The sequence below is a fragment of the Chrysemys picta genome, chromosome 2 (assembly GCF_011386835.1).
Source record: "Chrysemys picta bellii isolate R12L10 chromosome 2, ASM1138683v2, whole genome shotgun sequence".
Classification (NCBI taxonomy): Eukaryota; Metazoa; Chordata; order Testudines; family Emydidae; genus Chrysemys; species Chrysemys picta.
Genome location: NC_088792.1, coordinates 61908046 through 61931912, shown reverse-complemented (window position 1 = coordinate 61931912; position 23867 = coordinate 61908046). Strand labels below are relative to the sequence as shown.

At 47.2% G+C, this 23867-nt stretch overlaps 1 protein-coding gene across 7 annotated transcripts in view; it reads right to left on the bottom strand.

The window, feature by feature from the left end:
• LOC135981324 (ATP-dependent translocase ABCB1-like) overlaps positions 1-23867 on the bottom strand; it is an 85191-nt gene that overhangs the window by 20314 nt on the left and 41010 nt on the right. For 4 of the 7 annotated variants that reach the window (XM_065583297.1, XM_065583296.1, XM_065583298.1 and 1 more), the window contains 6 exons: positions 20011-20232; positions 16766-16912; positions 13954-14058; positions 13228-13305; positions 11770-11853; positions 2744-2947 (listed from right to left, as the gene is read on the bottom strand). In XM_065583297.1, the coding sequence (XP_065439369.1) occupies positions 2744-2947; positions 11770-11853; positions 13228-13305; positions 13954-14058; positions 16766-16912; positions 20011-20232 (840 nt within the window). Of the gene's footprint in view, positions 1-2073; positions 2154-2743; positions 2948-5260; positions 5541-11769; positions 11854-13227; positions 13306-13953; positions 14059-16765; positions 16913-20010; positions 20233-23867 lie in introns of those variants that run through there. The other 3 variants (XM_065583301.1, XM_065583302.1, XM_065583299.1) reach the window with 3 other exon arrangements.

Here is a 23867-nt window from a genome sequence, read left to right as displayed (position 1 = left end):
GAGTGTCCTCCATTTGGAGGCACAAAATATGGTAACCCTAGGCTAGTGGATGCCATGCATTCTCTGGGGTCACCCTCAAGTGAGTGAGACCCTTGTGCCAGGATCAGACCCGTGGTCTGATCTCTAGATGTGGGCAAAAAAACATTTCTAGAACGAACCTTTAGAAAAGCTGATTACTGGACGGGAAACAACATCTCGTGAACCCCTTGGTCAAATGACCCCAAATTTGGATCACTACACATATCTTGCACCCCAATAAGGTTCACCAATTTATAGTGGTGCACCTCAGGTGATGGCAGGGTAGGGTTAGTGACCTAAACTTGACATCCGTTGAGCCAGACGTTCTGGAGATAGAAGCCCTAAAAACAGCCATTTTAAAAAAAATGTTTCTAGGTGGTGGGTGTTTAAAAAAAACCAAAAATTTAGAGCTAGAACTCTAGATCTAGAATTCATACGTAGATACTAAGGACTGGAAGATGAATCATAGACCACTGGATGGCTGTGAACTCACCCTTCAATTAACACTACTAAAGATAAGTTAATTACAACACCCACCTAAGACAAAAGGAATTTTGAACTGAGTGGCTGGAGTTTGCTACAATGTGAGAGAGTCATAGGAGATAATTTCATTTTGGGAGAAATGCAATGAAAGCATTTGGGTGGAAAATTGGATGTGTAAACTTTCTTGGAATGAGGGTTGCCAAACCTCCAGGATTGTCCTGGAGTTTCCCGGAATTGAAGTATTAGAGGAGTAGCCGTGTTAGTCTGTATCCACAAAGGCACCAGACTCCTCGTTGTTTTTCAGGAATTAAAGATTAATCTTTAAAGATTGTGTCATGTGAGGAAACCTCCAGGAATAGGTTCAACCAGAATTGGCAACCCTGCTGGGAGGGTGGATTGGGGTAACTAGGAATAGGTGGTAGGGGAGATAAGCGGTTCAGGTGATGGAGGCATGTGACCCCCCAGCTCTGCCAGTGCACCCCCCAGCCATGCACTGCAACCCATGTGCCCCCTTTGCCAATAAACTCAAGCCATCCTGCACCTCAACCTTCCTGCACCCCAACCCCCAGCTTGGTCTTGGCATCCTAACCCCCTGCATCCCACAGCTGTCTTTGCACCCCAACCCCTCATGTACCCCAACTTTCCTGCAGCCCCAGCCCTTCCAGTGTACCCCAACCTTCCTATACCCCACCTCTACCAGTGCACCTGACCCGCTGCACCTCCCAGCTCTGTCAGTGCACCCCAACATTACAGGAAACCTACTGGACGCACATTAATTGGAGAGTTCATGGCCTACCAGAAACCATTACAAGCTCTAACACCGCACTGTTCTTGGAGATGGGGCACATCTATCGGAAAGGGGTCAGAGGATTTTTCTCTCAAACATAAAATTGTCAGTGTTTTGGAACACAAACCCTATCTGTGATTTCTCCTACCAGCCTGCTAGAAACTCCACCCTCTAGCCATTCTGAAACATGACCAGGAACACTATGCCCCTGGAACACAGCTGTCCTTCACCCCAGGCACTGCATGTGAGTCAGATTAGAGGAGGGAGGAAGTGACAGTAATAGACAAGTTAGTACACACGGAGTGAAAACTTCAGGGAGAGGTGGTCCCTGCTTGCAATAGGGAGGCCTCTGTATGGTAGTGGGGATGGGGGAATGCAGTGACTGGGTCGGAGGTATGGCGGGGGAGGTGTGCTGAAGCAGGGCTGGTGAGGCACAGCTGATGAATGTGTGTGTCAGGGGGTGCAGCTGTCTCAGAATGCTAATTGTGGAACACTAGATGTACAACTGCCTATATGGCCACTACCTCCTAACGCCACCAGAGCTTTTCCTGTTTAAAAAACAACAAAAAAACCCACAAAAAAACTTGGAAATTCCATGGCAAAGAACGCCGTTAAATGCAGAGTTAAGGTTGCTTGTGGGTATGTCGTACCCCTGCAGAATGCTGTGTGGAACAAATCTCAAACTACTGAAAACCAGGCGATGCACAAGTAAGGTTGTCCATGCAATCTTAACTCTGCCCTCTTTCCGCAGTGCCCAGTTAACACACATACCTTTGCTCTGCCAACCCCGCAGCTGCTGACATGTACAAGCTCTTCACTTTCTTCTCTAGTCCATTCAATGTCACCCCCAGGATTCCATCTAACACTATGAAAGGACAAAAACGGGGAGAGGAAGGTTGACCATGCTAGCTTCCCTCTAGCCTCTTTCAGCTATGCCTCACTGTGCATGTACTGTCACTGGCCCATGGCACTATAAAGATTCAGAAGGTTCCACTTCACTGTCACACTTCACGAACTCCCCAGAAAGAATATCATACATGTACAATGTGTCATAACAGGGAGCACTGGGGAATTACTGAAAGAGGGCAGAGTTAAGGTTGCATCAGCAACCTTAACTGTGCAATTCCTGATGTTCAGAAGTTTGAGTTTTGCTCAACTCAAGGTTCTCCAAGGGGACGACATGCCACCAAGCAACCTTAACTTTGTGTTAAAATTCAATGGCAAAAAAATGATGTTAAGGCAATAGGAATAACTGTGTGGATTTTAAAGCAATAAGAAAACTCATCCTCAACCTTAACGAGAGTGGAGCTAGCATCCCACTATAATAGAGTGTCTCTCTTTATCACTGTTTTATTTAATATATTTCAGAGTAATTTCTTTAGAAAATCATCACTGACAATGTTGTCCTTGAAACGATATAAATTATACCCATTTAATTTATATTGGAGATCTTACTCTTCCGGCCTCTTCCAAAGCTTTTTGATCTTTTGATGCCTGACGAGCCACAGAGCTCAGTCGAATAGCACTTGCAGCAATAACGAAAGGAATGCAGGCCACGATAAGCAAAGTTAATCGCCAGTCATATACAAAAGCAATAATGATGGCGGTCAGAAGGGTAGAGGCAGTCTTAGTGAACAAGCCAAGTCGGCTTCCAGTAGCCTATTAAAAGCAAAACAGTCCAAAGTTAATTCCTGAGACACAAAATATAGATCAAATGTATGAAATCATTGTTCACTCAGGATCAAATGTTCAGAGGGAGAAGAATCGTAAATGTTGTGCATTTAAAATGGACAATTGTATATGCAAAAACCCATATGGACAATTACATATTCAAATATCCCTTGGGGTGAGGTTCAGGAAGCCGAATGAAAATGTGGCCACATGGGCTCAATTCAACAAAAATATCAGGGTCTTCCTGTGCCACAACAAGGCACAGAAATCATGAAGAGCCAACAGCCTCTAATTTGGGACATGTCAGTTATTGGGTGCCCAGCTTAAGGTATCTAGGGCCTGATTTTCATAGGTGCTGTACATCAGCTGAAGATAATGGAAGCTGCAGGTTCCTTTAATTAGGCACTTTGTTTTCAGCTGTGTTAGCAACAGGAAATGAGCGTTCACACCAAAGACCTCTTCTCTCCCTGAGGATCTGCACATCCATGTCATCAAGAAATGTAAAAGTGATAATTGGCACACCGGATCTGTGTAAACTGTGACAATACTGATGGCTCAGCTGAGAAAATAGTGGATTTTTCCAGCTGGGGACCAAAGTGGAAAATTGGGGGAGGAGGGGGAAATGATTCAATTAGATCTGAAACAATAAAAAAATTCTTTGGTCGAATAAAAAATAGTAATTTCAAATTGACCAAAACATTTTGGTTGACGAAAAACTCCCCCCGCCACACACACACTTTTTTTTGTATTGATTTGGCCATTTTGCGATGTTTTTCTTCTCTTTTTTATTTGGTCAAATTTGAAAATGAAATGCCATTTCAAAACAAAAGTAGAAATGGCATATGTTTAAATGGTCAAAATGAAACATTTAGACTTAAATCAAATCTCCCTTCCTATCTCTTTTGACTATTAGTCATATTTTACCTGAATTCATGAATAGATTTGGGGTCCCTAAAAATACATATTTCAGCAAAAATACTATTCACTGAAAACATGTTGGTCAGTTCTACTCATGCCTGCAGATGAAATGGAAAGTTTTGTGGAAACAACCCATCTTTCAAATATCGCACTGTGGACAAGCCAAGAAAACCTTGGGTGGGAAGTATGAGTCTTTCTTTGCTAGCCAAAGGCTTTCCTGCCCTCAAGAGACTTTTGTGTTCAATAAAATTATAAAACCAAACCAATGCCAAGATGAATTATTGCCATGTACTCTGGGGCTTATACATAAAGATCACTTTGAGACTTCAGCTAGCACAACATACTTAGTTACTTAGCAGTAACCGTGTTGGTTCCAGGAGATTAGAGAGACAAGGTAGGTGAGGTAATATCTTCTCTGGGGCCTGGTCTACACTACGGGTTTAGGTCGACTTTAGCAGCGTTAAATCGAATTAAGCCTGGACACGTCCACACGACGAAGCCCTTTCTTTCGACTTAAAGGGTCCTTTAAACCGGTTTCTTTACACCACCTTCGACGAGGGGATTAGCGATAAAATCGGCCTTTGCGGGTCGGAATTGGGGTAGTGTGGACGGAATTCGACGTTATTGGCCTCCGGGAGCTATCCCACAGTGCTTCATTGTGACCGCTCTGGACAGCACTCTCAACTCAGATGCACTGACCAGGTAGACAGGAAAAGACCCGCGAACGTTTGAATTTCATTTCCTGTTTGCTCAGCGTGGAGAGCACAGGTGACCACGCAGAGCTCATCAGCACAGGTAACCGTGATGGAGTCCCAGGATCGCAAAAGAGCTCCAGCATGGACCGAACGGGAGGTACGGGATCTGCTCGCCATATGGGGAGATGAATCAGTGCTAGCTGAACTCCGTAGCAGTAAAAGAAATGGCAAAGTATTAGAAAAGGTCTCCAAGGCCATGAAGGACCGAGGCCATAACAGGGACACACAGCAGTGCCGCGTGAAAATTAAGGAGCTACGGCAAGCTTACCACAAAGCCAGAGAAGCAAACGGAAGGTCCGGGGCAGAGCCGCAAACTTGCCGCTTCTACGCGGAGCTGCATGCCATTCTAGGGGGTGCAGCCACCACTACCCCAACCGTGTGCTATGACTCCGTCAATGGAGAAACACACAGGGAAGACGGTTCGGGGAACGAGGAAGATGAGGATGGAGGTACTGTAGGTAGCTCACAGCAGCAAGGAAGCGGAGAAACCGGTTTCCCCAACAGCCAGGATATGTTTGTGACCCTGGACCTGGAACCAGTAACCCCCGAATTCACCCAAGAACCTCAGGGCACACAGGAGACCTCTGGTGAGTGTACCTTTGTAAATATTTGTAAACATTACACATGGTTTAAAAGCAAGCGTGTTTAATGATTAATTTGCCCTGGCAATCACGGCCAGTACATCTACTGGAAAAGTCTGTTAACGTGTATGGGGATGGAGCGGAAATCCTCCAGGGACATCTCCAGAAAGCCCTCCTTCATGTACTCCAGGCCAGTAGCACGTAGTCTGGAATCATTGCATAACAAAGCATGGCAGCGTATGGTCCCGGTGTTTGCTGGCATGCAGACAATATCCATTCCTTATCTCTCTTTGTTATCCTCAGGAGAGTGATATCATTCACGGTCACCTGGTTGAAATGGGGTGATTTTATTAAGGGGACATTCAGAGGTGCCCGTTCCTGCTCTTCTGAACAGAAATGTTCCCCGCTGTTAACCACGCGGTGGGGGGAGGGGTGAAGTGATCATCCCAGAGAATCGTGTGTGTGTGTGGGGGGGGTGGTTTACTTGGGTTTGTGCCGCATGTTAACCGGGAAACCGCAGCCCCTCCTTTTACATTGAAAACCCATTTTAAATGGCCAACCCTATTCATACTTGATATGGGAAATGCGCTGCTGTTTGAAACCTTTCCCGCATGTTAAGAAGGTTAAAAAAGCCAAAAGACTGTGGCCAACCATGGCTGCCTGCAAGCCGAAATATGTTGCCTGGGGCACTGCGTGAGTGATCTCTCATACCAAACCGGCAGGCAGAGGAAAAATGCGACCTTGTAATGAAAGAGTGTACCCATTGTTCTCTAAAATGTGTCTTTTTTAACCACCTCTCCCTTCTCCTCCACCAGCTGCAAATGTTTCTCCTTCGCAGAGGCTAGTGAACATTAGAAAGAGAAAACGTAGGACGCGGGACGATATGTTCACGGAGCTGCAGATGTCCTCCCACGCTGATAGAGCACAGCAGAATGCGTGGAGGCAGTCAATGTCGGACATGAGAAAAGCACAATATGAACGAGAGGAGAGGTGGCGGGCTGAATGGCGGGATGAAAAGAGCAAGTGGCGGGCTGAAGATGATAGGTGGCGTCAGCTTGCAGACAGACGGCAAGAGTCAATGCTCCGTCTGCTGGAGCATCAAACTGATATACTCTAGCGTATGGTTGAGCTGCAGGAAAGGCAGCAGGAGCAGAGACCGCCGCTACAGCCCCTGTTTAACCAACAGCCCTCCTCCCCAAGTTCCATAGCCTCCTCACCCAGACGCCCAAGAACACGGTGGGGGGGCCTCCGGCCACCTAGTCACTCCACCCCAGATGATCGCCCAAGCATCAGAAGGCTGGCCTTCAATAAGAGTTAAAGTTTTAAAATGCAGTGTGTCCTTTTCCATCCCTCCTCCCCCACCCATCCCAGGCTACCTTGGCAATTATCCCCCTACTTCTGTGAGGAATTAATAAAGAATGCATGAATGTGAAAAAACAATGACTTTATTGCCTCTGCAAGCGGTGCTCGAATTGGGGAGGGGAGGGTGGGGTGGGGTGGTTGGTTTACAGGGAAGTAGAGTGAACCGGGTCGGGGGGGCGGGGTTTGGAGGGTTCATCAAGGAGAAACAAACAGAAGTTTCATACAGTAGCCTGGCCAGTCACAAAACTCGTTTTCAAAGCTTCTCTGATGCGCACCGCGCCCTGTTGTGCTCCTCTAACCGCCCTGGTGTCTGGCTGCGCGTAATCAGCGGCCAGGCGAGTTGCCTCAACCTCCCACCCCGCCATAAATGTCTCCCCCTTACTCTCACAGATATTGTGGAGTGCACAGCAAGCAGCAATAACAATGGGGATATTCTTTTCGCTGAGGTCTGAGCGAGTCAGTAAGCTGCGCCAGCGCACTTTTAAACGTCCAAATGCACATTCCACCACCATTCGGCACTTGCTCAGCCTGTAGTTGAACAGGTCCTGACTACTGTCCAGGCTGCCTGTGTACGGCTTCATGAGCCATGGCATTAAGGGGTAGGCTGGGTCCCCAAGGATCACGATAGGCATTTCAACATCCCCAACGGTTACTTTCTGGTCCGGGAAGGAAGTCCCTTCCTCCAGCTTTCGAAACAGACCAGAGTTCCTGAAGACGCAAGCATCATGTACCTTTCCCGGCCATCCCACGTTGATGTTGGTGAAACGTCCCTTGTGATCCACCAGGGCTTGCAGCAGCATTGAAAAGTACCCCTTGCGGTTTATGTACTCGGTGGCTTGGTGCTCCGGTGCCAAGATAGGGATATGGGTTCCGTCTATGGCCCCACCACAGTTTGGGAATCCCATTTCAGCAAAACCATCCACTATTGCCTGCACGTTGCCCAGAGTCACTACCCTTGATATCACCAGGTCTTTCATTGCCCTGGCAACTTGGATCACAGCAGCCCCCACCGTAAATTTGCCCACTCCAAATTGATTCCCGACTGACCGGTAGCTGTCTGGCGTTGCAAGCTTCCACAGGGCTATCGCCACTCGCTTCTCAACTGTGAGGGCTGCTCTCATCTTGGTATCCTGGCGTTTCAGGGCAGGGGAAAGCAAGTCACAAAGTTCCATGAAAGTGCCCTTACGCATGCGAAAGTTTCGTAGCCACTGGGAATCGTCCCACACCTGCAGCACAATGCGGTCCCACCAGTCTGTGCTTGTTTCCCGGGCCCAGAATCGGCGTTCCACGGCATGAACCTGCCCCAGTGACACCATGATTTCCACATTGCTGGGACCAGTGCCTTGTGAGAGGTCTATGTCCATGTCAATTTCCTCATCACTCTCTTCGCCGCGCTGCAATCGCCTCCTCGGCTGGTCCGGGTTTCGCCTTGGCATGTCCTGGCTCTGCATATACTCCAGGACAATGCGCATGGTGTTCATAGTGCTCATAATTGCCACGGTGATCTGAGCGGGCTCCATGATCCCAGTGCTAGCTATGGCGCCTGGTCAGAAAAAAGGCGCGAAACTAGTATCTGATGGACCAGGAGAAGGAGGGAGGGCGGGAGGGAGGGAGGGCCGAGTGACGACATGGCGTACAGGTACAGGTACAGGGAATTAAAATCAAGAAAGGTGGCTGTGCATCAGGGAGAAACACAAACAACTGTCACACAGAATGGTCCCCCCAAAGATTAAACTGAAAACCCTGGGCTTAGCAGGCTGTTGATTTCACGGAAGAAGGGGAAGCAAATGAATACAGAACAAATCTATTTTTTACATCTTAAGCTGGCAGCCGACGGTGCAGCATGACTGATAGCCTCTGCAGTACGATGACGACGGATACCAATCGTAATATACCATCTTCTACCAAAAGGCAAGGGGCTGCTGCTGTGTAGCAATGCAGCCCCACGTCTGCCAGCCCCACGTCTGCCAGCACCCAGATCGCCCTCGGCCTCTTCTGGGTGCTTAGCAGACAATACTGGGCAATTGGCAGAAAATAGTATACTACGACTGATAGCCATCATCATCGAGACAGTAGCATGTCTTCCCAGGTGCCCATGATTGACAGCCACTGCAGTACGACGACGACGGATACCAGTCGTAATATACCATCTTCTACCAAAGGGCAAGGGGCTGGTGCAATGCAGCCCTACGGCTGCCAGCCCCATGGCTATCACTCATGCTACACCGTCTACCGCCAAAAGGCAGTTAGCAGCTGCTGCTGTGTAGCAATGCAGTCCCACGTCTGCTGGCACCCAGAGGACATATGGTGACGGTGAGCTCAGCTGAGCTGAGTGGGCTCCATGCTTGCCGTGGTATGTTATCTGCACAGGTAACCCAGGTAAAAAGGCGCGAATCTATTGTCTGCCGTTGCTGTGACGGAGGGGGAGGGGCCTGACGACATGTACCCAGAACCTCCCGCGACACTGTTTTGCATCATCCGGGCATTGGGATCTCAACCCAGAATTCCAATGGGGGGCGGAGACTGCGGGAACTGTGTGCAATGCTCCGGAAGTCGACACTAGCTCCATGATCCCAGTGCTAGCTATGGCGCCTGGTCTGAAAAAAAGGCGCGAAACTAGTATCTGATGGACTAGGGGAAGGAGGGAGGGCGGGCCGAGTGACGACATGGCGTACAAGTACAGGGAATTAAAATCAAGAACGGTGGCTGTGCATCAGGGAGAAACACAAAGAACTGTCACACAGAATGGTCCCCCCAAAGATTAAACTGAAAACCCTGGGCTTAGCAGGCCGTTGATTTGATGGAGGGAGGGGAAGCAAATAATAACAGAGCAAATCTATTTTTTACATCTTAAGACGACGGTGCAGCGTGACTGATAGCCCTCGGCATCTTTCTGGGTGCTTGGCAGCAAATACTGGGCGCTTGGCAGTTAGTGTATTACGATGGCCTTCAGGCCTATTGCACAATCTGCTGCTCAGGGAAGATTCTGCTAATGTGCGATGATCCAACTTGTAATAGGATGGTTACCAGTCGTAATACACCATCTACTGCCAAAAGGCAAGGGGCTGGTGCAATGCAGCCCCACAGCTGCCAGCACCCAGATCGCCGATGAAGGCTACCAGTCTACTGCACCATCTACCGCCAAAAGGCAGTTAGCAGCTGCTGCTGTGTAGCAATGCAGTCCCACGTCTGCTGGCACCCAGAGGACATATGGTGACGGTGAGCTCAGCTGAGCTGAGTGGGCTCCATGCTTGCCGTGGTATGTTGTCTGCACAGGTAACCCAGGTAAAAAGGCGCGAATCTATTGTCTGCTGTTGCTGTGACGGAGGGGGAGGGGCCTGACGACATGTACCCAGAACCTCCCGCGACACTGTTTTGCATCATCCGGGCATTGGGATCTCAACCCAGAATTCCAATGGGGGGCGGAGACTGCGGGAACTGTGGGATAGCTGTGGGATAGCTACCCATAGTGCAATGCTCCGGAAGTCGACGCTAGCCTCGGTACTGTGGACGCGGTCCGCCGACTAGAGCACTTAGAGCATTCTATGTGGGGGGACACACAATCGGCTGTATACAACCAATTTCTATAAAACCGGCTTCTATAAATTCGAACTAATTTCGTAGTGTAGACATACCCTTGGTGAAGAAGAACTAAAGAGCTCTGTGTAAGCTCGAACGCTTGCCTCTCTCACCAACAGAAGTTTGTCCAATATAAGATATTACCTCATCCACCTTGTCTCTCACTCACTGTTATTTCTTTGTTCTCCGGAGCAGGGGTTCTCACCCTTTTCCTTTCTGAGGTCCCTGCCCCCGCAACATGCTATAAAAACTTCATTGCCCACAATAACTGGTTTTCTGCATATAAAAGCCAGGACCAGCATTATGGGGTAGCAAGCAGGGCAATTACCTGGGGCTCCATGTCACAGGGCCCCCCGCGAAGCTACATTGTTCAGGCTTTGGCTTCATCCCCATGTGGTGCGGCTCAGGGCCGTGGGCTTCAGCCCCATGAGGTGGGGCCTTGGCTTTCTGCCCTTGGCCCCACCGACTCTAATGCTGGCCCTGCTTTGCGGACCCCCTGAAACCTGCTCGCAGCCGGTTGAGAACCACTGCTCCGGAGAATGCAATGTTCTGATGTTCATTTTGATCTATTAAGCTTTTTTATAGTTTGGATCCCATGCACCTTTTTTACCTTGACAGCTGGGATGATGGACCTTATCCTCAAGAATTAAGTTGCAGTTTTTAAAGATTCAAATAATTGTACGTTTGGTCAAATCTTTGATTGATTCCCACTCTGTGCTGGCCAGTAAAGAGGAGATGGGAGGGAGTATGAAATCTAGTGAGTCTGAGGATCTAGTGAGTCTAGTGAATCCGGGAGTCGAGGAAGCATTTTTTTTAATTTTGTTAAAACAAGTGAAGTGGAAATTTAATTTTATTTTAAACTATTGAATAAATAAGGAAACTTATTACTCTTTGCTCATCAGTGAATTTATTTTAAAAAGTATGGCTGATGCATCAGAATTTTTTTGATGGAGTCGTGGTGGGAAGGAAAGGGGAGATTTGCAAATTCTGCAGAATTTGCCATTTACCTGCAGGATTTTCAGTGGCTCCTATCCTACACCACTCCCCCAAGTCACACAGTCCCTCGTGCTTCTGCCATCACTGATACTCAGTATTAATGACAACTCACTTCACCCCATAAAGCCCACATAAACCGTCTTTCTGTGTATGAAATACAGTGGACAGAGCTGGGAAGAAGAAATGTACCCATGTCAACATGAGGCCAGGGCATTGGCTGAAATGCAATTCTCCCACACTACAGCCCCGCCAAGCAACTGAAGTGGGGCTTTAGGGCCACTTCATACACTGAAGACTTTGCGCCATCATGCAGTTTAAGTGGTGCAGAAGTGCTTACACTGGTCCTTGGACATGGCTTACTTTTAGAGTTACTAAGGTGTTTACTTAGCCGCTTACAGCAAGGAAATGGAAGGTGTACGAACATCTGCCAAAGCTTTCGAATCGTCATAAATTGGGACTAGTGAAACTGTTTCCGAGACGTTGATAGTGTGCTATTTAAATGTGTCAGCCAGTCTCTAGAGTAGATTTACCAACTCGTTTTCCAAAGTAACTTCATCGTCCCTGGCCAACACTGCAATTCACATTTGTAAGCAAAACATAAAAACAAAAACAAACATACCCCTTTGACTTGTGAAGCATCTGTAGCTAGTCTGGTTAACAAAACCCCTATGGTGTTTTTAGGATCGTCGTACCACCCAATCTCCTGCAAGGGAATAGATGGTTCAGTTATTTTTGCTTTTGCAAATGAAATGTTCTTATCGTAACTCAGACTTGTCAGGATCATCAGTACAATGTATGGACATTTAAAGCTTGACTAGCACGTGTGTGTGGGGAAGAGAGAGCGCCAACATAAACACTAAGATACTTACTCTTCTTTTGTGATTAATAACATTTGTCAGATAAACTGAAAACAATCTTAACATAAACTATTCTTACCCTCAGAACATTAAACTGTTAACAATCCAGGTGCTAACAACTTCAAAGATTTTAGAATTTAGAGTCAAGTACATGTCATGCACCATAATGAGGTTTCAGAGTGGTAGCCCTGTGAATCTGTATCAGCAAAAAGAACAAGGAGTACTTGTGGCACATGTACTCCTCGTTCTTTTTGCACCATAATGAGAGTACCTTCCACGCCCAGACCAACATCTGATAGGCACAGTGCTCCTCTCCTACACCTTTTATATTACACTGACTTCTGTAGAGCTATTCCTGATCTATATGGGTGCATGTGGGAGGAGAATCAGCTTTATTATCCTTAAAGGTAGTGGAAAAGAAGGAGAGGTTTGGGTTTTTTTGTAATTTTCCCTCTCCTCCTCTATCCTCTTAGAATGCTCCAGTGCATATGCAGAACCCTGTGATACCAAGTGCCACCAATGGGTGTGCAGGGTGCCTAATCGTTCACCCACAGAGAATCCTCTGCAAGGAACAAATAGAGGTGTGTTCTTTCCCAGGGATCCATCAGCAGGGAGTATACAAGGACAGTCATGTTGCAACAGTATTATTGTAAATCATTCCTGATCCAGCTGGTCATCTTGACAAGAGAAACCACTCTAGTGAGCAAAGATAATGCTTTGAGACCCTATATCTGTTATGATATGGTCCGTTTGCTATGGAGTTTGATGCAAACAGACCTAAACCTATTTATCTAAACATTTATATCATGACCATCAGGGTGAGATAGAGATTTAACTTCTGTTTTGTTAATCTTTGCAAATATACCAATGCACTCAGATACATGCATGTTTTATGCACGCTTCAGTATGGTCGATATTGAAAGAGATGGCATCAAAATTAGACAGCTCTCCTAGCACCACTGAGTTAATCTGTACATGCTTTTGCTTTATTTTGTTTCGCACATGTGCTCAGAGACTTGCCGCTTGTGCATTGTTAAAGTTTCATTAAAAGGATGGGTTGTCTCGAAGTTGTATTGGAGGGAGGCTCTACACAGGCTGCAGGGAACCAGGAATTTTGATGGTGTTAAACAAACATCAGCCCACAAAAGCCATCTGGCTCATATGGCAGGAGTGCTGCATATTTGCTGTCTATCGCTCTGACCCAGAAACGTGGCCCATACCTGCTGAAGCAATGCCTTGAATGACAAAGATCGCAATCTCTTGGTCAGAACTTCTCCAGAATTTCCAAACATGAATCCCTGAGAAGGCAGAATGGGAAATAAAACAGTTGAATTGTATGTGCTGGGCTGTACAGTCATATTTAGAACAACCTGCTGTAAAGGTGATGATATTTCAACCACTCAGCCACACAGTTTACACAGTGTTTTGGGATATAGTTTCACATGTTAGTTTAAAGCTGGTGAAAGGTACCACACACACATTCCTGGAAACTCCTCGTACTGCCCCCCCACACGCTTCCGCAGCCAGCTGCAGAGGTCAGCAGTGGAGTCACCTTCCCTGCTTACTCATTCCTCAGCCTCACTACTCACTCTGCTATCTAACAGTGCCGACTGGGCCGGTGGTTTTTGTAACGTACACACCAATGTAGTGGAACTGGGCTGTGCCCAAACGCATTCCCCCTAGGACACAGAACGGTCAGCAGCACCTTTCAGACATTGCTGCCCTGGGCTGCTTTGTAACTGGCAATCGGGAAGGGTAAGGCTCTGTATTCCATACCAGCCACTTGAGTCATTCAGTGGCTTGGCTCTGGAACAGTTTTTAAGAAACATAGTGAATACAAAGTTGCATTATGTCCCCAACATACCTCTCAACGAGATCTGAAAATCTTGACCATAATGTATGTGACCAGATACTCAGCTTTGACTTTTCAATGTCGTGACGTTTACCTGGATTATGTGTGTTACTAAGCTGATCACTCCCAGTACAAGAAACATTAGAGAAAGCAATGTGGTGTTTTTGCTCCTTTTTTCAGGATCTGTTTCTTGAAAAGCCTATGTAAGAAAAGCACAAAGCGATCACCAGTTACAATAGCTCAGGAAACACTGTAGAAACTATTGAACTTCACCTTCTCTCAGCTCTTCCCCGGCACCTGAACTCTGCCACCTCTCTGCTTTCTGCTGCTGGCCAGGAGGTCACTCCACCTCTCCCAGCTGACCTGCCTCTCATCAGCTGCTCCTTCTCCATCCCTCCACCAGACCCTCTCCTCATTTGCCTGTGAGCTGCTGTCCCATTAAACCCTGCCTCCAGGCTGCCACTTCACCAGCTCTTATCTGCCTTCCACTGAATGCTGTCACTCCCTCAGACAGGGTCGGCTCTAGGTTTTTTGCCGCCCCAAGCAAAAAAAATTTTTAGCTGCCCCCTGTCCCAGCCCTGGGCTCCTCGCCGCACCCCCCTGCCACCCCAGCCCTGGGCCCTCCCCCACCACCCACACCCCCCTGCCGCCCCAGCCCTGGGCTCTCCCCCTCTCCCCCCAACCCGCACCCCCCTGCTACCCCAGCAGTGGGCTCTCAGACCCCCACCCACACCAGCCTGGGCTCTCCCCACACACACACACCCTGCTGCCCCAGCTCTGGGCTCCCCCCTACCCACCATTGCCCCACACACACCCCTCCTGCTGCCCCAGCCATGGGCGCTCCCCCACACACACACCTGCACCCTCCTTCCACCACAGCCCTGGGTCACTGGTAATTAGCTCCCAGGGCAGGTCATTCAGCAGGAATTTTAGATGTGCACAGAAAACAAACATGATAGGTTCCCATATGGTTACAGAACTGCAGTAAAGTGGAACAATTTTCAGCTTGTGTGATTGGAGGATATCTGGATGCATATTATAAGACTGTCCTACATAAATGAGGAAAAGTTGAGGTGCCTTTATTATTCTTTTGTTCCACTCTTTCTATGGGGAATTTCCCAAGGCAATATCACTGTCTTCCTTTTAAACAAACAAACCAAAAAAAGGCAATGGCTGTTGAAAATAGCAATTCCAGTCCTAATAACCACTGGGAAGCATTGCTTGCTCAATTTTATCCTACTTTTTCTACAGCAAGTTACAGTGGATCAGTATATTTGATTTGGGAGAAATGAAGTAACAGCTGCCCAAACTGAGCTTGAGCACTCCTGAGTTTTGAGGTGTTCAAATCTGGAAGGCAGGTGCTGGGGCGGAGAGGGAGGGGGCTGTGGCTCCACAGGGGAGCACGGCAGCATGTATGCGGCAGTGTGTCTGGCACTGCACGAAGCCAGACACGCTTGTCTGAGTGGCACAGTAAGGGAGCTGGGGGGTTGGAGAAGGTGTAGGAGGTTCCGGGGCGGCAGTCAAGGGACAGGGAGCGGGGGGGGGGGGAGGTGGAGGGGGGTTGGATGGGGCAGAGGTTCGGGGGGCAGTCAGGGGCAGGGAGAAGGGGGAGTTAGATGGGTCAGGGGTTTGGGGGGGGGCAGTCAGGGGACAGGGCAGCAGTTGAATAGGCATGGGAGTCCCAGGGGTTTGTCAAGGGACAGTTAGGGGGTAGGGTCTTAGGGGGGGAAGTTGGGGGGGTGTCTCAGGAGGGGGCAGTTGGGGACAAAGAGAAGGGAGGCTTAGATAGAGGGTGAGGTCCTGGGGGGCAGTTGGGACAGGGGTCCCAGGAGGGGGTGATCAGGGGACAGGGAGCAAGGGGGGGTTGGATGGGTTGGGGTTTCTGTGGGGGGCAGTTGAAGGGAGTGGATGGTGGCAGGGTGGGGCTACCCTCCCTCCCCATGGAGTGTCCTATTTTTTGAATGTTAAAATATGGTATCCCTACCACAGTGCAGCTCGCCATTCACAGCAGGCTGCAGCATGAGGTCTCAGCTTCCTCACTCCCTCCCCCTCTTTCCTGTTGGTAGTGGCCAAGGGAATGCTGGGAAATGTAGTTCTTTCCCTGCTCCAGGGCTGGCTCTATAGGCAGGGAGCTAACCACAGAACTACAGCTCCCAGGGCCCCCTGTTGGTTCTCAGCTCCCATGCTGGATCCCTGCTGCCCCTGCAAATGGGCTGCCCCAAGCACATGCTTGCTTTGCTGGTGCCTAGAGCCGCCCCTGCCCTCAGACCATTCACCTCCCCTCCAGCTGACTACAACACCCCTCTTCTCTTGCCTGAAGATAAAAGATTCCCTCAACATCTTGCTCCAACCATTCCCCCTGCCTGCTGCTCCAACTCCTAGCAGCTTCCAACAATCATATATTGGAATCCAAAGGAAGATTCCATTTCTTTCCTGCAATGATTCAGGAATTAAGGGGTTAATTATTCAGACGGTCCCATGAACGTCCCTGGTACTTACAACCATGTTGGAATGCAAAGTATCTTGAAGGAGCTTACTGTCCAAAGAGAATGGGTATAATGCAAAGAGTAGGGTCGGGTACAGGGCAGGGAATGTGCACAACAGTGGAGAGTGGTAAATGAAAACTGTGAGTTTGATAAGGGAACGTGATTTGCGTCACTAGAAAGGTGAAGTCATTCCAAATACGGGGCTGGAAAATAGGCAAGAAATCTCAAGTGGAGAGAGGAGATCAAGGGCTTGATCAAGTTCCTACTAAAATCAATGGAAAGACTTGTAGAGTTCAGTGACAGTGGGAGTAGAAGGAGCTTTAAGGCATCACTAGAGAGGACTAGCTGGAGTGTCGAGCAGGATTTAAAGTTCTGCATTTGTGCCTGGTTCGTTAGTTTACCATACAGTTCTGAACTTACCCCAATGATTTTTCCATATAGAACAGAAAATGCAGGGTGGATGCCACCAGAGAAGGCAGCAGCAATCACGCCAAAGAATATATGCAGCCACTCAGGTTTGTTCAGAGCCAGAATTCTGGAATAAGGCACAGCCGGGAGATTTTCCTCCTATATAAGAGAGAAAATTCAACTGTTCCCTGAAAGTTGTGGAACATGACAATTTCTAGGGGGTAAATCAGTAAACTGTCCTAGCAACTGTTCACAGATAATTCGCCCCAGCCTCCAACGTACACACTGAATGAGCAAACATATTGAAGATTTGCCACTCTGTAATTTAAGGTCTTAAAACTGCAATTGCAAGTCAAAAAAATCTGCAGGCATAAATTTAACAAAAGGCTAACTGGGGGGTGGGTGGGATGGGGTCTATATAGTTCAGTGAAATATCAAATAGGGTCAGTGACCATGGATTGCAACTTTAACACCTGAATCATTATAACGACCTAAAAGTCTCTCTGTTCTGAGCACAAAGAGATCAGTCTAGTTCAGCCTCTGCTAAATGCTAGTGGGTTGGCAGTAATACAATTGGGTCTACTTATGTCAGTTAGTCTGTTTTGTCTTTTACAAAATACAGACTATCATTACCAGATGAATGGAAAAGGCATATGTAACAGTGATTTAGGCTTCATCTCCCTTGAAAAATACATGGCAGCTCAGTTCAGCTTCACTGAACTATTCAAAATGTCCATACATTTGTTGAGGAAGTTGTGGAAAATGAAATGAAAACATAGGAACTGGTACAAATTATTAGATGAGGTTTTCAGCCAGTTGCGATGGCCTCACCTGGTTATCTTTGCCTGTGTTTCAGAGACTGGAAAAGCCTGTCCACACTTCGAAAATACAAGCCTGCTGAACTTTGTGACATCAAAAATTGCATGTCTTCCCATCTCATTTCTTCACTTTACTGCAAACAGTATGAATTCTGAAGCCATGTATCTTGACATCTATTTCCTCTGACAAGGCCCAAATGCAACAGTTATGAATAGATAAAAAGTGTGTTCTGGACTTCTGGGCAATACATTGTAAGTCTGCATCCAGTGCTTATTGTTTGCATCGTGTTCTACCAGTAGACTGTACTATAATAAAAGAAGAGCTCCTAGAGCAGTGTTTCTTCACTGGTGGGTTGCGACCCAAAATTGGGTCATCTGAACGTATCTAAGGATCACAGGGCTGGATGGGCTCAAGCTCCCCTCTCTGGCTTTGTGACCAGGTGCACATGGTCGCAACGCCACTCTCACAAATTTGGCCTGGTTGGCCCCCTCACCATGGGGGCCAGGCCAAACCTGAGCCGTGCTGCAACTTCTGAGGTTGCAACACCTGGAGTAAGGAGCCAAGCCCAGCTAGCCCTGCGGGACAGGAGCTGGGAGAGCAGCTGGTATCCCAATCTCTGGTAAACACTGGCTCCCTGATGTAACCCCCACCTCACAGCTGGGCAACACTCCCTCTTCCGTAACCCTTGTCCTGCACCCCATTTTGGACCCCATGATGTAGCCTTCCCCCACAGCCAAGTGATCCTCCCTCTGTCATACCACCTATCCTGGCTCCCAGCCCCCTCAGCTCCTTCCCTCAACCTCTCACTGTAACCCTTGTACCCCAAATCCCCCCACTCCTTTACCCTCTTCTCTCCAGGGGCTGCATGACGTGTCTGTGGTTTTTGGGGAGCTATCAGTTTGCCACCCCTCCCCTAGACCTGTCTGCCTCCATATCCTTCCCCAGCCCCAACTGCACCTCCACACCCCTCTGCCCCCATTTCCTTCCCCAGACCTTCCAACTTCTTCCTCATTACATCCCCAGACTCCCAGTCTCTCCATTTTACCTTCAGCCCTTATTCCTCTCCACCCCTTATTCTCTCCCCCTCCCCCATGGGCTGTGTGTGTGGGAGGGTTGTGTGTTTTTGGAAGGGGTGTCTTGGTTTACCACCCCTCCCCCCAGTTGCTGGTGGGGGGGAGTTCCCCAGCTATTTACATCTGGCTAGAACATCTGGAATCTTAGCTCTGAGGCCCACCAAGCCCCTGACGGATCCCTGCAAAGGTGGTGGAGGGAGGAGCATTGAGTCTAGGAGTGTCTCAGGAAGTCTCTGGGTCATAACAGACCATTACTAATAGGGTTTGAGCTGAGAAAGGTTGAGAAACAAACAAACATCTGGCAAGGTTGGGTACGTTATGGATTCTGAAATTGTATTCACTAATCAAACATTTTATTATAGGAGAAATCCCAGCAAAACTCCCATTGATTTTAATGTCAGCAGGATTTCACCCTAAATTTATATTCTAGCTCTTTGCACTGGCAGATCATTGAAAAATGTTCTGTAGGTCTTCTACAACCAGCCTCATACAAGGATGTGAATAATTATACTGTGTGCAGTTCAAACGATATATATTCTGCAATAAAGTCCTTGCTTGGCCCCATGGCCAAGGTCTAATCCAGGGACCACTGAAATTCTTTTAATTGACTTCAATGAGTCCATTGAAGCAGGGCCTAAAACCTGAAGCCCTTACCTGGTTTTTATTCAGTTCTAACTCAGGCAAAATACCTTAACATGAAGGGGAATTTTGTCTGAATAAAAATAGAGAAAGGACCTCAGGAGCTGGCCCAATTGAAACAGAGAGAGAGGTGGTTGGAGAAAAAGGTAAACCTTTTCTATCGTTTTAATTTAGGCTGCATTTCAAAATAGAGTTTTGAACATTTTCTCTGTTTAGTATGTGACCAACACTATTATTAATTTTGATAATTTCCATTTATATAGCACCTTTCATCCCAAAGTGCTTTAAAAACTGGTATACATATCACAAGGATCGTGTCATCCACTGGTAAAATGCCATGTCTGTGTAAGTAGGTATAATTTAATTACTTCAGTAGGAACTTGGCCAGGACAGTGGCCTTAACACCGTAATCTTATGAAGTTTGACAAGAGGTTGAGAACTTGTTTGAACATCTTAATAAAAAGATAACAAGCATAAAGCTCCTTAACACCATATTGTGTATCAGGTTAATTTGGTCTCAAGAGATCAGACGGATTTATTTAGACCTGTGTTCTCCCTGAAGATTCCCAATTCAAGAATTCACCCAGGTCAATGATGCATATGACAGGATCATAGCAAAGGTGACATGGCTTAAGGCCTTTTAAAAAAAGAAAACAGAATCACCTTTGTTCCTATTCTCACAAGCTATCACTAAACTTTAGGCTTAAACTACATTTTAACACTAACCTCTTTCTCCTTTGTTTTCTTCTTTTCAGACGACTTTTTCTTAGAAGAGGTCTTTCTGCTTTTATGCCTTCTGGATCCCTTAGGAATGCTTCCCATCTCAATGACTCCTGGTTCTTCAAAACCACCAACATCAGTTAGGTTCTCCATCTTGAGATCATCTAGATCCTCTTCCTCACAGTCTTCATCTTCTGACATCCCATTTTGAGTGTTTCCACCATGACCCTAGTGACAAGCAAAGAACAGTGATACACAGTCACAAGACACTTTGCAGCAAGGGGAAGGAACAGTATACTTGGTATGGAAACAAACAAAGACACTGGTTTCCTGGTCACTTTCACATTGTAATTTGTATAGGCCAAGTTCTCTGCCAGGATAAGTTGGTGCAGTTGCAACTTACACCAGCAGAGAATTTGGCTCTGTATGTTCCCCCCCGCTATCTATATAGGTCAGTCAAATCTGGGATCTAACAGCTCTATGAGGTCATCCACCTCTTCTGCTCAGTTATGTTTTTGACTCATTACTTTGGGTAAATGTGAAGCACTGCTACCAGTGAAAAACAACCACTTCCAACTCAAACAAGATTGACTGATCAACTTTCACTCAACTAGAAAACATGCAGAAACTGCAAAGCGAAAATGGCCCAGCTGTTTGAGTGCAGAACCTGCATGTGTCAGCAATAGTATCAGTGAGATCACAGGCGCCGACACTGTGGGTGCTCAGTGGCTCAAGCACCCACCGAAAAAAATAGGGGGTGTTCAGCTCTCCCATGGCTGGATAATGTTTTGTGGGCCCCTGGGCTGTGGCCCCGCCCCTGCTCCACCTGAAGGCCCTGCCCACCACTCCATCCCAGGACCCCTCCCTTGATTGGCCTCTTCCTCCCTAAGGCCCCACCCACACTCTACCCAGAGGTCCCACCCCTGCTCAGCCTCCCCCTCTCCCTCCCCCCCCCGCCCCCCGATTCCCTCCCCATAGGTCACAAAGGAAGGGCACTGTGACAATGCGGTTCTGGCGGAACCCAACTGAGAGTGCCAACTCAGGACAAATTGCTAAAATAGGGCAGTTACAGCCCAAGGCTGGGGTTTTTCCACCTCTAAGGCAAACCAAACCAGCCAGACTAAGATTTCGGTCTCACCCCACTGGCTAACCGCAAGTCTCACAAGCAATCTCCTTAGACACTCCAGTTTCCCAGTATTACCACCAGTGCCACACGTTATGGGGACAAATGGTTATGAAAACCAATACCCCAGTAAAAGAAAAAGGTTCTCCTGATCCCAAAGGACCAAGCCCCAGACCCAGGTCAATATACAAGTCAGACCTTACCCACAAATCACGCTACTGCCAATCCTTTAGAATCTAAAATCTAAAGGTTTATTCATAAAAGGAAAAAGATAGAAATGAGAGTTAGAATTGGTTAAATGGAATCAATTACATACAGTAATGGCAAAGTTCTTGGTTCAGGCTTGCAGCAGCGATGGAATAAACTGCAGGTTCAAATCAAGTCTCTGGAATACATCCCCAGCTGGGATGGGTCATTCAGTCCTTTGTTCAGAGCTTCAGTTTGTAGCCAAGTTCCTCCAGAGGTAAGAAGCAGGATTGAAGACCAGATGGAGATCAGGCATTAGCCTTATATAGTCTTTTCCAGGTGTAAGAACACCTCTTTGTTCTTACTGTGGAAAATTACAGCAAAATGGAGTCTGGAGTCACATGGGCCAGTCCCTGCATACTTTGCTGAGGTACAAGGCGTATCTGCCTTCTCTCAGTGGGTCCATTGTATAGCTGATGGTCCTTAATGGGCCATCAAGCAGGCTAGGCAGAGCTAATCTCAGCTTGTCTGGGATGTCACCCAGAAGCATAGCATAAGTTTGCCATACAGACAGTATAGAGCCATTATTCATAACTTCAACTACAAAACTGATACACACAGATAGACAGCATAATCATAACCAGTAAACCATAACCTTGTCCTAGACACCCCATTTGACCCCCTTTATACAAGATTTGGGTGCCACTACAGGACCTTGGTTGCAACAATGATCTATATGGTCCCAGTTTATGTCAATAACGTCACACCCCCAACGCAAAATTGATGCAGGAAGGGATGACACAAACATCACTGACTGCATCCCAAGAGCTCCCCATCCTGGGTTCTGTCTCACTACAGCTAGTATTGGGTTAGAAGCCGTACCAGTGTATAACAGAAATGGTTTATCAAAATCATGTTCAACCACATGATTGAACCTCTTTACAAACTCAAGGTAACACTTAATTAGAACAATAGTGGATTGGATCTGCTCTGGCAGCATGGTTCCTGTATGTGCCATGTGATCTTGCCAAGAGCTAAAGAAAACTGCTACTTTATCCATACAAGCTTGGGCAAATGTTTGGAACCCAATTAACATCGAATAAATGCAGATATTAATGTTCTTCATAGTCCAGGAATCTTGGCATTTAGCCATAAAACTGCTCTGCTCTGACACATCAGTAACCAAATCTGTCCTCAAACCCTGAAGCACAAACTGCTCCTTTAAAGAATCAGAAAGGAGACATTCCTGTTTCAACACCATTGTCTCCCCAACAAGTTGGCCCCACACAGCCACTTGGTTATAGGGATGCCTCAATTCCTTAACAACTTTTACTTCCTCTGAGACCTTCTCAAAGCTACCCACACTGGATCTTTTAAAAGGAAAGTCAGTGGATCCATTCACAACAGACAATTTTTTGGCTGCTAGGAACTGAAACTTCCTTGATTAAATCACTCTCACACCCTTCAGTTGCAGGGAACTGCTTGCACCGAGTACCATGAGGATTCCTTTCTCCAGGAGCTTTTCTAAGCAGCAATTCACCCCTCACAGAAATTCTGCCCTTACCCTCTTCACTTAGGGCTTGCTCGAACACTTTCCTGAGCAACAACAGACTCTGTCTGGGTCTTACTTACATTCAGGATCACCTTTGGCCCATCAGGCAGATCTCTACACAATCCCCTTTTAGGCGAACCCATAGACTTCCTAGATAAAAGGTTAGAAATACTTCCCTTCTCTTTGCCACACACAAGCTTAGGAATTTTTTCCTTTTTGCTACAAGTTGTTAAACTGTCTGTAGGTAACACAACCAAATTGCCTTTCTGCTCTCCTTGTGCCCTGGCTAGGGTATCACCCTGATCAGACAGAGTTGTTACACCCTTCTCCAACCACACATGAGCAACAGGCAAAATACAGAAAAGTTTCAGAAAGCACCAGAATTGTCTGGTCTCTGGGATTTTGCTAAGACACTAACTGGATGCAACCTAGTTACAGTGCCATTTTCCCCAGCAGATGCAAACTTAGGACCATTCCCTTCCTGGGCTTTAGTTGAATCCAGAACCAACTCTGAGACAACTAAATTACTCTCAACCATCACAGGCCGAAAGGCACCTTCTGTCTGCTCCACAGACAAAAAAGAGTTGGAGACGCATTTTCCTTTACTAGACATACGGTTTGGGATTTCATTTCCCTTGTCCCAGCACACCGGGCTATTCACAGACAACTGCTTGGAGACTGGGGTAGCTTCCTCCATAGGCAAGTCAATACCCCTGACAGACACAGGCACATTTCCTTCACTGTCACTATTCTTCGCACAGGAAACAGATAAGGTATAGGGACACTCATCTTCCACTCTCCTTGCCTTCCCAAACTGCTGACTAGATGAAGCCATCAGCTCACATGACTGCCTAGGCTTATCCAAAATCTCCTTGTTCTCCTCTCCCTTCGCTTGATCTAATTCCAGATTTACTTCTGAGACATTAGATAGATATTCAGAAACTTCATTCACAGCCAAACAGCTACTTTCCAAAGACAAACTTTTGGAGAAACCCTCCATAG